Below are 17,078 nucleotides of genomic sequence, written 5' to 3'. Positions count from 1 at the left end.
GTTTAGACAACCTGGAAAGTTCTCATATGTATACCTTAAAGGTTTGCCACCCATCTAAGACGGCAGTCCTGACAGACTGGGGCATGGCAAACATAAGAGACACTGTGATGCTTCGTCAAGGGAGTAAGTTCACTGCCTAGGCTGTTGGTTCAACTGGTGGCATATATCTTTACATGGCTCCTGAATGCATAGTGATGTTTTGAGAGGCCTCGTTCCACACAGACATGCGGTCCCTTGGAGCCACATATCTGGAGATCCTAATGGGGTCTGCGCCATGGATTGTCAAAACACAAAGAGAACTGGCTGCATTAATGGCCACCAAAACCCCACCACATGTCCTATCACATATCAGTGACACACAGGTTTCTTGGTGGTTTGGTGAGCTATGACCCTTCCACATCTGATGTTGTTAAGTTTCTCAAGTTCCCTTGATCTTGCAAACAGATATGGCTACAAGTGGTAATGTTGCTACAGTCTGCAGTTCAAGAGTCTCTCAGTGTTAATTATGTTCTACATTAATTATTGTGAAAAATGGCACCTTGTCAATTGTATTTCCATGTTTTTTGTCATGGTCTGACCAAGCCCTGCTAGGCGACCTGATCGTTTATGTTTGTGCTTACTTTGATGCTTCCTCGGAGGCGGGTCCACCAACCCGGAAGTAGCTCCGTTCGGAGTTTCTGCACACCGCCGATTAATCAGCACTCACCAGCTGCTGTGAATTATCCGCCGTCAGACCCCGATGTATTTAACGCTGTGACCAGGCTTCAGTCAGCGCTGGTTCATTAGACTAACCTAGTTTGTAGTGTTTAGATCATGTACTTTTTCATATTCCCTTTCGGATTGCTTCTCACTCTTTTTTGTCTTTTGCACCAGGAGGTGGAGAGGAGAACACGGGAGCCAAATCACGAGCGGGGAATTAAACGCACGAGTATCGCCTGTTTTGCCATCGCCGTACTGCACTTTCGGGAGCTGGGTGAATTGACCACGGGGAGCCACGGCCGAAGGATTTCCCACTGGACTGTTATTATTTCACACTGTAAATAAATTCACTGTCTCATTGCAAAAGGAGATCTGCATTCGAGTCCGCTCCTTCCACACACCACAACATTTTTATTGTATTTTGTTGGTCACACAATTGTCAAATTATCTGTTGATTGTAAACAAGGACAAATAAATGTTAACAATGTTGTATGATTTTATTGGTCATTGGAAATGTTTAACGATGCACCTTCTATTGTCTCTCGCTTTAGAAATATGTATATGTCATTTGCCTCTGCAAATGTAGAAGGTGTAGGAACTGCATTTGCAGTTATGAATTTTTGGACTAACATGAGGTATGCAGCAAGACAACCATCAGGTGTGCAGGGAAACTGACAGTTTTCTAAAATGTTCTGGCACATGTCTCTGAATTCCTGGTTTGGTACCAGTGAAGACTCTTCTTCTCACAGATTAATTGCTTGGTGTAGTCCAAAAGGTCTATGTGCAGTAGGGCTGCCATGATTAGTCCACTAGTCACAATTACGTCGATTATCAAAATCGTCGACGACTAATTTAATAGTCGACGCGTCGTTTGAAGCTTTAAGAGTGTAATAATGGACTGAAACAGAAGATGGCAGCACTGCATGTACAAGAATGCCAGCTGCCGTTAAACCCCGAAGAAGAAGAAACTGTGTCCGAGAATTCATAGCATAGCCCAGCGTAGCCCTGCTCAGTTTCCAACAATGGCGGCAGCTAGTTAGTTTTAATATTACTCGTATTATTCTTTCTGGGTCACAAAATAAATGTGTAACATGTTTTCAGGCGATAATGTAGCTGTGTAAACCTTAAATATTTGCACAGTTTCTCAAGACACCACATATTTTCAAAAGCGCTCCAACATTTTCGGAGGCGTCTGTTACCCACCAGTTCGATAGCTAACTGGGGGTTCAAGGCTCACTAGAGCCGGTGAGAATACCGGACTTCCGGCAAATTGTTTTCAAACCCACCGCCATCTTTCACTACTCAGGTTAAACATGATATATAAGTCACTTAGATAACTTCAAAATGTTATTGTTTGGCCTTTTTCAGTATTTTATTTGTTCCTGAGTAAATCGGTTTGGCTGAGATTAAAGTTATAGTTTTTAACTGTTGTGAATTTTAGCACTACGGTTAGCATTTACAGGATATTGTTTTTGATGATATTATACAAAGGACCCTGTTTTTGCAATGGCCTTTGTTTAAACTTCATCTCCTCTTGCTGCGACCCCACGGCAATTTCCTTTGGTCTGCTGATTTGGAAAATCCAACAGTTCATCTATATGTAAAGAAGGCACTTAAACTGGAACAGGCATAGCTGCGTTGATCCTGCTGTGGTATAGTGGGACAGAGTGCATTCCTCAGTGCAGCCTGCTAAAGATCACACACCATTGATTATGTGCCTTTAGGTATATATGGTTAAACATTTCCTAATGCAAATAACTACATGTAGTATTCTACCATGTGCAAACTTATATCACTAAAGGATTCTAAATGTCTAGTGTTTAATGGACCTGTCAAAAGTATGTTGAGATTATAGAAGGCCCCTTTCAGAGCTAGGGGGAACTTCCTTATATGGTTGTAACTTGTAACTTGAAACTTGTTGACACACGAACCCTTCTGCCTATAAAAACCCTGCACAGAAGAATAAACTTTGAGTTGATTTTGGGAAAGCAACCTGAAGCAGTCTCTGTATCATTTTGTTCTCCCAGGCTACTCCCGGCGCTGTAACTAACCCGCTGAACGGCATACCTGAGCTTACTTTGAATAATTAATTTTATACAAAACTCTGCTTATCGCTGCCCACGTCTCGAAGGAAACTCGATCCACGGATGACCCGGAAGGAGAGATTTCTTTCAGTTTTTACACAGCTGAATAAACGTCAAGCAGACAGCTGATTATCAGAAGTGTGAGATGCTGAGAATATACTCCGGTGTCCTGTTATATTTTAGATAGCAAGGAGCAGATGGATTTATTAAACTTCACCGAAACAATCTTCAGATTTCATTAAGATTTAATAAACTATCATTTTGTCTTCATTTTAAGTTAGCACATACCTTAAACACTTAAAGCTGTAAGCTAATGATAGTTATATAAGAGCAGATGCTGCTGGTGCAATAAGCTGTACGGATGCATGATTTGATTAGTGGACTAATCGCAAAAATAATGACTACTCTGAATACTGAATACTCGAGACTCACGTTACTGACTCGTGAATCATGATTCACAAGCGCAACTGACTCATCCCTGTCGCTGTTAGCAAACTAATTCCATTAGTAGAAATATATCTAGCTTATAATTAAAATTGTGGGGGGAAAAGCAACAACCAGTTTCCTAACAAAAACATTTCTGCTCTGAACTGGAAGAAAAAACCCTGAGTAGAAGCTCACATCAAGACAATAGCTCCTCCGTTCACAGTAGCATCGCTCAGCTAACATGCTAACAGCACATCTGAGTTACTCACCCCCTCCCTTGCTGTGCTGAATCATAGCATGTACAAATCACTCACTCACCCCCTCCCTCCTGGCTCACAGCTTCTTCTTGGTTGGCAACCAATGTTAAGGCGCATGACACATTTAAGGAAAATACTAATAAAATAAAATAAAAATAACTAAATGTTCCCTTTAGAATTTTTGCTCTTTTTTTGCTCTATAAAATTGTTGTTTTCTTTTACAATCATTTACATTTTCATCTTAGCAGTAGGATTTACATGAAAAGAGAAACAAATGAAGTTTGAGTGAAAATATACATTTTTGCACTCTCTGGTCAAATGTCTAAGACATCTAGAGCCCGACAATATTTTCACGGACCGGCCTTTAACATGTCGCGGATAAATACAACAAAATAAAACTAGTACCGGTACCGAAAAAAAAGAAAATTTATTCATAACACACGTGAAAAGACCCAGGAAAACCAGTAAACGATAAAAACGATAACAAAATAACGCTGAAAACCGATAAAATCCCTGAAAACTATACATTTCACACCTGAGCCTCAACTCTCGTGGCCCGGTACCAAACAACTCACGGACCGGTACCGGTCCAAGGCCCGGGGGTTGGGGACCGCTGATCTAGAGAAATGTAAATCGCCGCTTGATTAATTCATTTGCTTAACTTGTTTTAAACCGTAAACAAGGCGCGAATAGGACACCGGAAACAAAGGAGTTTTATTTCAGGAGTTTCCGCACCAGAAGTAGCATATGCCTCTCCTCTGCTCTTCTCCCTGTACACCAACTGCTGCACCTCCACCCACCAGTCTGTCAAGCTAATCAAGTTTGCAGATGACACCACCGTTATTGGACTCATCTCGGACGGGGACGAGTCTGCCTACAGGAGGGAGGTTGAACGTCTGGTGTCCTGGTGCAGCCACAACAACCTGGTGCTGAATGCCCAGAAGACAGTGGAGATTATTGTGGACTTCAGGAAGCACACAGCCCCACTCCCCCCCATCATCCTGACTGACACCCCCATCACCTCTGTGGACTCATTCCGCTTCCTGGGTACCACCATCACCCAGGACCTGAAGTGGGAGCCCACCATCACCTCCGTCATCAAGAAAGCCCAGCAGAGGATGTACTTCCTGAGGCAGCTGAAGAAATTCAACCTGCCAACACGGACGATGATGCAGTTCTACACCGCAATCATCGAGTCCATCCTCACCTCCTCCATCACTGTGTGGTACGCTGGAGCCACTATCAGGGACAAACAGAGACTGCAGCGTGTTGTGCGCTCTGCTGAGAAGGTGATTGGCTGCAGACTCCCATCTCTGCAGGACCTGTACACCTCCAGGACACTGGGGCGTGCAGCTCGGATCTCAGCTGACCCTTCTCACCCTGGACACAGTCTGTTTGACCTGCTCCCCTCAGGCAGGAGGCTCCGGTCCATTCGCACCAGAACCTCTCGCCATAAGAACAGTTTCTTCCCCTCTGCTGTTGGACACATGAACAATAACCGTATGACTGTTCCCGCCACTAACACATGACCCTATGCTGTGTTCACTGCATCATTCCATGTTTGGCACTGATCACCACCTGCACTCATGTATATATCTTTCTACGTAGCACTTTTAATTCTTATTCTTACTTTTATTTTTTCATGTCTATTTAAGCGCAACTTATGACACTATGTTTGCACTGAAGCACCGCAGCAATTTCCTGATGTTGTAAACATTTGGCAATAAACCCCTTTCTGATTCTGATTCTGATGCTAGCGTGCACATAGTCTATAAGCAACATCTTAACATAACAACTTAGGAACCATGGCATACACACAGAAAAAAGATACAAAAACAGACAAAAACTAAGAATGCTGGGTAGGGATGGGTATCGAAAACCGGTTCTTGTTGAGAACCGGTTCCCACTGTTTCAATTCCTTGGAATCGTTTGCCACTTTTAAAAACGATTCCCTTATCGATTCCAGTCGCCCCGAATGACGTCATCACGTTGAGTAGCGTCTTTTACCCAGTAGGAAACACGGCGCCTGAGCGGCACAAACGCTCAAAAGTTTGGTTACACTTTATGAGAAAGGATGACAACAGGGCAACGTGCAATACTTGCAAAGTAGAGATTTCATCAGAGGGAGGAAACACTACGAATATGCAAAAGCATTTGCTCAAAAAACACGCGATTGCTTTCAACGAATGTCGTGTTTTTGATCCGCTCCGGACTAGCGAAGCTCAACCCAGCAGCAGCGGTAGCGTTTCCACGTCCTCTCCCGTTAATACTGCAGGTAACTAATCAATTAGCATTGCATATTATGTTAGCGCGATTTACCTTATTACAAAACCTGCTATTACTGTGCGTTGCATTTAGTGACCATGATGAGACAGACAGAGTCTGGCTCAGATGCTGGCAGTTCTCGCTGCAGTCTACCGGTAGCGTCTCCTTTCAGGCCTGGATAGACGAATGTCACCGAGCAGTGACTCAGTTTGTGGTCAAAGGCTTGCACCCATTTGCCACAGCAGATGCCCCCAATTTCACTTTGGTAAGTGAATGTGTTTAATTGTAGGCAGGACATTACTGGATATTCTTGTGTAATTGCTACAGAATAATTTATGTTAAACTTTGTTATTGCTACAGGAGAATATTTATTTTATTATTTTACATATACATTTTTTTTCCTGGGGACCCTGTGACACCCCATTGAAGAGCCGTAGGCTGGATCTCTTAAGATCTCACTGTTGGGTTTGTAAGGCCATGTTACTCCTAAATTTCTATCTTGTTCAAAGAGAAGATATAAAACACAGTTCTAAGCTAATCGACCTTAGTGTTCTCCTTTTTAAAAAAAAAGAATCGATAAGAGAATCGATAAGGAATCGAATCGTTAAACAGAATCGAAAATGGAATCGGAATCGTTAAAATCTTATCAATACCCATCCCTAATGCTGGGTCAACATGACCCAGGATCATGACAGATTGATTGTTTGGCTTTGGAAAAATATATTTCCTTAGAATTTATGATTCACTCAGTAGTCTTGAGAAAAGTGAAAAGGGATTCAAATGTTATATTTCTCAGTATCTGTAAGCAGCGGTCCCTCGTTTATCGCGGGTGTTATGTTCTAAAAATAACCAGCGATAGGTGAAATCAAGTAGCCAATTTTATTTTTTGACAGTGCAAAACGTTTCGTCGACATACAGCACTGCACTTCAGAGTCACACTGCTAGCAATCGATGCAGCGATTCTGTACTGTACAGGAGAGACGTCACGGAGGAAATCGTCTGCAGCGATCAGGACGCAGGACACAATGTGACGTAAAAATAAGCATGCAAACTTGCACTAAAAAAATCTGTGAAACAGCGAGGTGAAAGGTGAACCACGTTATAGCGAGGGACCGCTGTAATTTTGAAGTTAAGTCACAACATACCCTTCGTACATACAATGTATAGAAACCGTTACCAGCAATCATTCATTTTTTGTGTGGCTTTTTTTCACGATTTGTTAACATGCTGTGTAGGTGTGTACTTGACTAGCTGATATTACGGTGGCCCTGAGAGGCCAAATGGACTGCAACTTCAGAAAACACTTGCAAAAAGAAAAATGCTGCAAAGAGGAAAACGCTGCACTGCAACTTCAAGAAAAACGCTGCAAAAAGAAAAGCGCTGCAAAAAGAAAAGCGCTGCAAAAGCACAGCGGAAATAGGAAAAAAGACAACGAAAATGTTCCTTGTGGAGACAATAACCCGACGGACCAGCTGCACGAACCAAAACATGCTAACCAGTGCGCTAGGACTGGGACATGCTTCAAAGAAGTGGAGGAGAGGTAAATGTGTTGTAATCTCATGATTCTAATAATACTACAGATATCTGGAATATACATTCAAAGGTAATTCTAACAAAGATAATGTTTAATGTAGCCTTAGAAATGAAGCTTTCTGTTGTCTTTTTTCCTATTTCCGTTGTGCTTTGTGTGCTTTTGCAGCGTTTTTCTTTTTGTAGCGTTTTTCTTTTTGCAGCATTTTAAGCACAAGTATTTATGAAGCTGATAAGATGGTTCAAGATACTGAGCTTTTGAAAATGGTCTTAAATCATCTCCTGCTGAGTTGCTTGGATTTCACTTGTAAACAATGTTCCCTCTAAGCGGCGTGTGTGCGCAATTGCTCACTGCTAGCACACAGAAAATCTGCGTTGTGCACAGAAATGTGCTGAATGTGCTGGACCAGCACCAGAGAGATGGAGGAGGTGCCACAAGCAAGACCTAGGTTTGTATTTCCAGCTGATGGCTGCCATGTCACTAAGATGTATTCAGAAAGATGCAAACAATCCTGTTAATAAAGATCTAACAAGTAATATCTAAAAAATGCACTACTAACAGAATACTTGCCTCTTTAAAAATATTCATGGTGCTGGGGTTTCTCCTCCAGGGCAGACACCTCAGCAGATAGCTGAGAGTTACAGACTCTCTCCCAGACCACAGACTCATAAAACAAGTCAGAGCTTTATATAAAAAAAAGAAAGTTGTGTTTTCAAAATTGGAGTTCAAGTTATTTTTACTTCCAATAGTGTTAACATACTGCACAGGTCACGAACAAGTTTTTTTGTAATTTTCATTGTAAGTGGGATAAAGCAGTTAAATTAAAAGTAGTCTAACATAAATGTAAATGTTGTAATTTGATTACTTTAATAAACCATGTAACTTGGATGGATTCAATGCTGGCGTGACCACAGTGCACACGTCTGCTGTTGTTCACAGTGGTCAAAGGGACCGCTCAGGGAGTTTGTGTGTTCGCTCAGACACACAAAAATTTAGAGGGAACATTGGTGGTGACAGGAAGTTTTAAAACAGAAAGTGACACCACTCAGAATAAACTGTTCAAACAAGTCAAAGACATTTCTACATCAGGGAATAAAGACGAGTTTACACATACTGACAGCTCTGCAGTTCAACACAAAAAACATGAGTCAGGTATGAAGCTGACCTTTGACCTCAAACGCAGAAACAAATGGTGCTGATAACATCACTGCCCTGGCACTGTACACTATGATCATAAATGTGCATTCATCACATTAATATCACCTCTCATCTGCTCTTGTAGAACTGCTTCATCCTTTTATTTTAGCTGGTGGCTCAAAAAATATAAAAACAAAATTCAAAGAGCTTGTAATAGCTATTGTTATTAACAAACTGCTTCAAGGCTAAATCAGCTGGTCTGATGCTTGTGGACATTAAAAGCTTACAATAAACAACATTTTTATAGGTCACAGGAGGTCAAAGGTCAGAGCTCCTGTGGGTCTGAGGGCAGCCTCAAGCTGGAGAAGGATGAAGGAGTCTGACCTGATCCAGTGTTTGACATGAACACATCAGCACTGCTGTCAGTGAGCCTAACGACAGCCGTTAGCATCATTTCAGTGTTTCAGTCAATTAAAAACACTTCCTGTCACTCTGGTGGTTATAGTGACATCATGCACTTTGTGCTTTGACCTCCAGAGGGCGACAAATCAGCACAGACAGAGAGCTCCATTCAAACTTTGCTGCCATAAGTAATAATTCTTCAAATATAATCATTAGACAATCAGTTTAGTGCTGAAATATTCAAACTAAGAAGAGCAACGAAGTGATGACACATGTTTGTGTTTCAAACAGGAAAACCAGCAGAAATAAAATCTCCTTTGGAAAACCTGCCTGAGATTTGGGAGTTTCCGAGGTGCACCTGAATGTAGCACAGACAGTTTCTAACGATTCAGATTGTGGAGAGGGCCTCACACAACTTTATGGGTGTTTTCTTCCTGCTCAAACTTGACTTTTTCTGTCCTGAACTTCCCGTTTCTCCTAACTGATGCTGATAACTCTCTGTGAAGCGCCACGTGAAGGTAAGTGAAGCAAGCTGTAATGTTTTCCTGGCATCAGCTGTGTGCAGCTTAGTTCCAGCACTTAGTTCACGGTAACGGACTCGCACCTGGACCAACGAGGCCCAGTGTTAAACGCTCTTCCCCCTTTTATTGTTTGTGCAAATGAGTGTGATAATGTAACCGGTGTATCCCTGCGTTGTGTTTGACAATGAAAGGTAAAAAGAAAGAAAGACCTACAAGTAATTAACTCATCTGCTCCAGCTCCTCTCCCACAGGGGAATTTGTAGAAAAGGGGTGCACGTTTATTTTTACATTAAACATATTTGAGACAAGATAAGAGAAAAACAACACAAAATTCAACATTCCTATCAAAGAAAGGTAAAAAGAAAGGAAAGCCTCCAAGTCATTAACTTGCTTGCTCCAGCTCCTTCAACCAAATACAAACAATAGGGAAGAGCGTTAGCTCAACCCATCACAACTTCTAAACTAGCAAGAATTATTTATTCATGCTAGCAATGAGAGTGCCTATAACACATATGCAGCACATGTGTACTACACATTTACAGCATCTAGCAAAATCTGGCATAATAATTGTACTGAAAAGACAACCAGTAACATCGGGTGTGTCCAACACTGTACAGTGTTGTACAGTGTTGGAAAAGAAATGATACCAACCTCTCCCATGGGGGAATTGTAGAAAAGCGGAGAGGCCAAAGGGGTTTAATTGATGCTGCTCACAGACAAACATGAGCCTTTGGTCAGTTTTGCCACCATTGTTTTCCTGATGTGATGAATGTGCAGCTGGAAACATTTGGAGTTGTTGAGGATGGTGAAATCTGATTAATCGGATTACAGTAACACATTACAGTAACATGTTACAAGTAATGTGTTACTGTAATCTGATTACTTTTTTCAAGTAATGAGTATAGTAAGGGATTACTATTGCAAAAACGGTAATTAGATTACTATTACTTTCCCCTAGGAACGCTGCGTTACTGTGTTACTAAAACCGTGATTTTTTTTGCGACTATGTCTCATGACAGTGACGTAAGCGAGTGCGACGTTTGTGACAACAGCTGTGTGCAGATCAACAATGGATCACATATCGATTGTGGGAGAGAGTATGAGCGTGCAGCGTTTAAAGCGTGGAAGTACTGACCTTACTTTGAGTTTGATTCCATAAAAAGTGACAAAAACATTAGTGTCCGTTGTGCGTGGGAAGAAAACTTCTTTTTACAGCAAAAAAACCCCTAAACTTCCAAGCAAGCAGCGAGTTAACCTCCGCCTACCCCACTCCTGCTTTACAGGTGAAAATAGAGCAACAGGACCGCTAGTCTTTGATTTTATTTATTTTCTGCTGTGTTTTACTTGCATCTATTTGAAAGACTGAGTGTAAACACTATACTAAACACTAAACTATTTTATGTGTTGGAATGTGTAGAAAATAGGTTTAAATGTTAAACTAATTTCTTCTAGTCAGAGAATGTTGCATATAATTACATTTTTGGTTGATGCATAAAGTTAAAAGCTTAAAACTAATAAAACAAGTTTTAAAAAGAGACTTTTCCATTTGATTACATTTTGTGTGAAATCAAAATATATTTATTTTTAGCACATAAAAAATGGGTAGGAAGATGACCGTTGACCAGAACAGGAAGAAGAGAACAGCCTGAGGTTTCTCTGTTTTATACTTCCCCCACAACCTAGCCTGTATGACATCAGCACACATAGCAACAGCTTAGCAAACACACTTCCTGTTTTTTTTCTTGATTTTTTTCTCTGTGAGTCCTGATTTTGGGAGAAACACTAAAGAGTTAATGACTTTGACCACAGGAAGTTAAAGAGTCTACTTCCTCTGTCACTGAGCAGAAAACAGTAATGACCATACTCAATAAAACATAACGGTGACTAAGAAGTTCTTGAAATGATTTTCAGTAAAAAAAACAAAAACCTTAAAAACCCCCAAAACCTGTTAAAAATGTAACTGTGTTTAACAGGAACATGGTCACTGAAGGCATCAAGCGATGCAGCTGTCTTCTGTGTCTATACAGTTTAAATAACTCTTCTTGAGTCACGTGATGTTCCTCTGTCTCTACATCTTTTTCTCTGACTGCAGCTGTGTTTGAATAAACTGGAATGTCCAATTCTCCAACACATTAACTCTGCTGAGACTCTCTGAATCCTGGATCGGGAAGTAAAGAAAACAGAGTAACTTAGTGTATGTTGTTAAGTGCCAGGAGGATTGTCAGGATTTATACATCAGAGAAACCAAACCTCTGGAGAAGTGGTTGGCACAACACAGAAACCTTAGGCCAGGACTCTGCAGTCTATTTACATCTACACGCCAGTGGACAGTCTTTCAATGATGAGGATGTTCACATCCTGGACAGGGAGGAACGCTGGTTAGAGCGTGGAGTCAAAATGGAAAAAGGAAAGGCCATCTCTGAATCGAGGAGGGGGCCTAAGGGTACATCTGTCCCCATCTTACAATGCTGTGATTGCAGCCATTCCCCAACTCTTTGTGAATGGTACTCATGGCCATTGACCAGTGGTCATGAGAACTTGCATATTAATGATCAAGGAAATGACCTGAGACTGGATGAGTGACGAAACATTTGTCCCACTGAAAACGCTACGTCCAGATGAACAGAATCAACTTTTGGATGTCTAAGGAGCTTGGAAGGAAAAAAGGCATCTGGACATTTTAAGTTGCTTGAAGATGTTTCACCTCTCATCCGAGAAGCTTCTTCAGTTCTAGGGTAAAATGGTGGAGTCCTACATTTTGCCTTGTGGGGGTGTCCCCCCCAAAAGTGAGAATGGACCTCCTAATGAAACTCTACCTAATCACACAACCCGAGGTGTGAAAATGGGTGTATTTCACAATCAGCCAAGGGTTCTGGGTGAGCTCATTGTGAAAACTAGCCCCACTCTATCATGTGATTTCCTGAGGTCAGACGGCCCAGGATTTAAGTGGGCATTAAGGCGTCTGGGAAGGGATCTCAAAACTGTCTTGATGCATTCTCAATCATTCAGGAAAGTAAATCTCCAAATGTTGATTCTGTTCATCTGCATTTTGTGGAAGAAACGTTTCATCACTCATCCAAGTGACTTCTTCAGTCTCAGCCTGGCTGGGGGGCTTCCTCCTGCCGTGTGCCCGGCCTGGAGGCTGCGGTCTGTGACCAGCTCCCGGTGCAGACAGCTCCCTGTGATCATGTGTACCCAGCCCAATTTTACTCTTTAAGAGTGTGTGTGTGTGGGGGGATGTGTGTGTATGCATCCATGATCATTTATGTTAATGAGAGTGTGGGGAGTGAGTTGGATAAAGCACTTTGTGCTACATTTTTGTATGAAAAGTGCTTTATAAATAAAGATTGATTGATTCATTGATTTTGGAGACTGAAGAAGTCACTTGGATGAGTGACAAAACGTTTTTCCCACGTCTGTGTTTTCCCACGTCAAGGCGTTTTTACGCTACGTCCAGATGAACAGAATCAACATTTGGAGATCTCAAAACTGGATTACTGGATTCTCTGACAGTTGGTGCTGTAACCCTCTGCTGTTGGACACATGAACAATAAACGTACGACTGTTCCCACCACTAACACATGACCCTACACTGTGTTCACTGCATCATTCCATGTTTGGCACTGATCACCACCTGCACTCATGCATATATCTTTCCACGTAGCACTTTTAATTCTTATTCTTACTTTTATTTTTTCATGTCTATTTAAGCGCAATTTATGACAGTATGTTTGCACTGAAGCACCGCAGCAATTTCCTAATGTTGTAAACCTGCTCAACATTTGGCAATAAAACCCTTTCTGATTCTGATTCTGAACTTCCACTAAATCAAATATGTGTGACTAAGTGGTCAGAGAGGTTAGATTAAAAAATAATAAAAGGACAATGCCACCAAGGGGGATTTCAGACCCAGGAAATATATTTATTTTTTTAAAAAGGGGGATAAAAGCAAATAAAAGGTTCAAGGATGCACCTTGAGGCAGGTTAGCTCAAATAATAACACAGTTTTATAATACAGAGGGATTAATAAATTTTTATCTAATCTAATGTAATCTGAATAAAATAATGAATAAAACAATAAGAAAACTGAATGCAGCGTTGTTGTTGACAGTGTCCTAAATTACAATAAAACAATCACTGAACTAGGACTTAGCAGCAGCTGTGGATCCAAAAGAAAATCACACAGAAAGGGAACAAACACTATAGCCTGCACCTAGTGCTGTACAAAGGAAAGTGTGAAGACGACCAACCACCTATGGTCCCAGGGCAACTGGAGCATCTTCCGTTCACAAAAAAATATAAAAGCATGGGACAACAGGCTAAAAGAATAAAATGACACCGAGCCACAAGCTCGCTACAGATTATAATAAAAAGAAATAAAAAAAACTTTAATCTATAATAAAACAAACCGCGCACATGCACATGCATACGAAACTTGCACCCCACGAGTCCAACCAAGCTTTTACTGCACTGTAAGACCGAATAGTAATACTTTGATAAATGAAATGAGTTCCAACTACTTAAAAACCTGTTATAAGTTCATACACCTTTATTTTTTTGAGTAGTTTGAACAATTTTGTTTTTTCAAGTTATCAGTACTTGAATATATTGATTAGTTTCTAGCATTGCGCTCAAATAATTTGAGTTTTAACACTGACGTCACTTACGTGCCTACGTACGTACCTACGTGCGCCACCTGTTTCTTTATGAAGTGCTGGCAACCATCTTGGATTCCTCGCTTCGAGTGCGAATGCCCGCTCATTACCCCGAAAGAAACTTGTGGAACGTTAATATCCGAACAGAAATAAAAACATTTGTCAACGGGTTTTTTGCGGCATTGCCTTTGACGCTGGATAAAGGAGGGCATGCTATGGTATGTTACGGACTTTTGAACTGGAACAGCTAACCCTCTGCACTTGGCTAGCTGCATTTACCGCCTTCGCGGCATCTTCAGGAGCGCTTTGTGGTAAGTTTTATTTTTTCTGAAACTATAGTTCTCCGTTGTAATATGGGTTTTTATCGTCATAAATGTACAACTCTAGCAGGCATTTAAGAATTACATGCATGCGTCGTTTTATCCATGTCGGCTTGGCCCCAAAGTGTTTGCATGAATTATGCTAATACGCTCATATTTAGTATAACACATTATTAGTCCCTGGGACTAATGTGTTAATAACTTTTCTAATCTCTTACTATTTTAAAAGAAGTCTTTAGAAGGCATTTCTGGATTTGCAGATTATAAACTGCCTTGTGGTTAAATTGTTGAATCAATATGCACTGCTGCGCTGCTTCACACTTAGCGCATACGTGGATATTGATATTGGCTAGCCCATTTGCTAACTAGTGGAACTTAAAACTTACGTTTAGTTCTCTGGAGTTGTACATATTAAAACTGGGGCAGCAAAATTGTAGGCACAGGACATACTTACAAAAGCAGTGAATAATCATTACATAATTACGCGGTAGAACTTGGTTTACATTGCAAATAGTTATGTATACCAAGTTGAAATGTAGAATCTTCTGAACTGTAAAATTGTTGTGCCTGGTCTATTTTAGGTTAGCTTAAGGGTGAATCCATCAATAATATATTTACCAAACAGTTATTTTTTCGTTTTATTTTATTCTGATGCCCAGTGTTCATTAGTGAAAGACTTAGTTTTTTATCTGTCAGGGGCTGGGTCTGTGAACCAGCATTTTGAGTTTATTTTGTAGTTTTGCTTTCTTATGTTATATTGAAATGAGGTGAAGTTCTTGTATTGTTGTTATTATTAGTTAAGGTTTAGTTGAGTTCTGGGCTGGTTATGTTTCATCTGTGTCTCCTTGGTTGTGTGTCTTTTCTGTTCTCTGTGTAGTCTGTCTTGTCTTCTGTGTTTTACTGTTATGTCCATGCCAGGGCAGAAGTAAATTTTCAGGGGTGAAGATGCTGTTTACCTTGACCAGCTAAGACTACAGATTGTAGATGAAGTCGAGAAAAGTGAAAAGAATCCTGATTACAAAGCTGATGCTCACAACTTTGGCCTTGCAATGCAAAGAGATCATCAATGATGACCTACCAGTAGGTCAGATCCTGGATTGCTGGCCTACTCTGAAATCCCAGTCCCAGGTAAGAATGTATATAGATGTATCTAACAAGATGTATTTTATATCAACCCCTGTTATCTGGCCTGTCTGAACAAATTATGCCTTTGGAGTGTAAGGATTTTGATGTATTTTGCAAAGATTTATAGACTAATTGAAACTTGTAAACACAAATGTATCCTGTGTGTTCAGATCTGTGCAGAATTCCACAGGATTACAAACCTCCACCTGAAGAACCACTTTTATGCTGTGCTGGACCAACATGCTCCCCGGCTCCAGAGCTTATTCAGAAAGAAAGCTGTTTGCACAGGGAACGTGTCTGATGTCCTGTCTCAGCTCTTCAGAAGCTATAATCTCCAGGTTAGTGAGTTTTTGTCTTGTTTTTTGAGCTTCATTTGATTTGATCAATTTTTCAATTTTAATTACCATTCTTGACTAGGTTAGCCAATAATTTAAAATAAAAATGTTCTTGTGATGTAGGAACAAGCTGATATCCATGCCCAAAGTGCTGGTGTGCTTCATGCCCTCTCTGCCTATTTGTACGAAGACACCTCTACCTTCATCAAAACATGGGATGTAAGTTTTGGACAAAGTTGTGAACAATATCTTAGTAGCATCCTTGTTTAGATTTCTCAAAACATTATGACACTTTGACAGTTTGAGAAGCATCTCCATGCTTGGATCTGTCTACAACAGTGTCCATGTCACATAATGGAAACACTACATGTTTTTAATGTGCGTAGACCTTCTATAATGTTCCTAGCCCAACCATACATCACTGTACAAATGAAAAAAATATATAACTCCTATTGACTTTCTGTTGTTATTGCTACGAAGAGGTATGACTTTGCTTTACTAAAAGTACTATTTTTGTCAGTTTGTTTTCTCAAATCTTGGTGTGTTGTGGCTTTTTTGTTGTTCAAACAATTGATTTCTGAGCTAGTAATAATCCAGAAATGTGACTTGTATAGATGAAACTAAGAGAAATAGGAATGCACTAACATGTAGTAATTTTGTTTTCTGTAGATGATGCATTCTGATAGACCAGATATTAGTGAAGTGCCACTTGGACTCCTCCTGATCAGAGCCAATTCCAGCGATGCAACATTCTTCTGCCCTGAGAAGACTGCAGTTTTGGTCGAGGGTAACATGATCATTGTTTTCACCACCCTGGCTGATGCATTTCTAGTAATATTTGGACTGACTGACGTCCTGCACCTAAGCTACCCAAAATGTTTGGCTAACATTTTTGACTTTATTCAGAAAGTTTTGATGGGTCTGAAGGGTGGGAAGTTGAAGCCCAAAGTGCTGAGTCTTAAAAATGATCTTTTGGCAGCAGAATAATGTCCAGGATTCCTACACAGCCCTCAAGTGCCTGTTAAAGCAAGTAATTCAGTTTATCATGTTTCCAAGTCTGGATAAGTTTTTTATAAAAAGAGAGAATAGAATAAAGAAATCTTTGCAGACTCTGTTTCATACTTCATTATCTAAAAGCCACATCCAAAGTAAAAGGGGTGATTTTATTATTTTTATTTATTTTTTTCCCCCCATCATCACTTGTGTTTTAGTTGATTTTGATTGTGTTTTTAGTCAGATAACTGTAAATCTATAGAGAAAATGAAGGACAATCTCATTTCTGGCTTCTAGGTGGGATCTTGAATGTCACTTAAGGAACGTT

General features: G+C 40.5%; 3 protein-coding genes across 4 annotated transcripts in view; 2 read left to right on the top strand and 1 right to left on the bottom strand.

Annotated features, from left to right (window-relative positions):
* Window positions 1-17,078, bottom strand: part of LOC113019582 (NLR family CARD domain-containing protein 3-like) — a 159,948-nt gene that overhangs the window by 61,569 nt on the left and 81,301 nt on the right. The window contains exons 9-10 of the mRNA XM_026163356.1: window positions 1,399-1,412; window positions 759-774 (exon numbers count right to left, since the gene is read on the bottom strand). Of these exons, the coding sequence (XP_026019141.1) occupies window positions 759-774; window positions 1,399-1,412 (30 nt within the window). The remainder of the gene's footprint in view (window positions 1-758; window positions 775-1,398; window positions 1,413-17,078) is intronic.
* The window catches only part of LOC113019580 (NACHT, LRR and PYD domains-containing protein 3-like), a 237,521-nt gene that overhangs the window by 198,783 nt on the left and 21,660 nt on the right, over window positions 1-17,078 (top strand). The gene's annotated exons all lie outside the window — the stretch shown is intronic.
* Window positions 13,799-16,866, top strand: LOC113010016 (uncharacterized). Of its 2 annotated transcripts, XM_026148791.1 has the most exons (5): window positions 13,799-14,288; window positions 15,175-15,425; window positions 15,593-15,760; window positions 15,881-15,976; window positions 16,427-16,866. In XM_026148791.1, exons 2-5 carry the CDS (start codon window positions 15,282-15,284, stop codon window positions 16,742-16,744), a joined length of 726 nt encoding a protein of 241 aa, XP_026004576.1. In that variant the 5' UTR covers window positions 13,799-14,288; window positions 15,175-15,281; the 3' UTR covers window positions 16,745-16,866. The 2 variants fall into 2 exon arrangements, with proteins under 2 accessions (XP_026004576.1, XP_026004570.1); XM_026148785.1 differs by having other exon boundaries at window positions 13,799-15,425.

This window comes from Astatotilapia calliptera, chromosome 3, assembly GCF_900246225.1.
Source record: "Astatotilapia calliptera chromosome 3, fAstCal1.2, whole genome shotgun sequence".
Lineage (NCBI taxonomy): Eukaryota > Metazoa > Chordata > Actinopteri > Cichliformes > Cichlidae > Astatotilapia > Astatotilapia calliptera.
The sequence above is the reverse complement of the archived record's forward strand: the minus strand, read 5'-3'. Positions and strand labels throughout refer to the sequence as shown.

Bases quoted from the DNA above. Each gene is read 5' to 3' on its own strand.
- LOC113010016 (XM_026148791.1), top strand. From the start codon at position 15,282: ATGAAGTCGAGAAAAGTGAAAAGAATCCTGATTACAAAGCTGATGCTC. The intron at 15,426-15,592 runs GTAAGAATGTAT...CTGTGTGTTCAG, and splicing joins CTCTGAAATCCCAGTCCCAG to ATCTGTGCAGAATTCCACAG. The intron at 15,977-16,426 runs GTAAGTTTTGGA...TGTTTTCTGTAG, and splicing joins CCTTCATCAAAACATGGGAT to ATGATGCATTCTGATAGACC.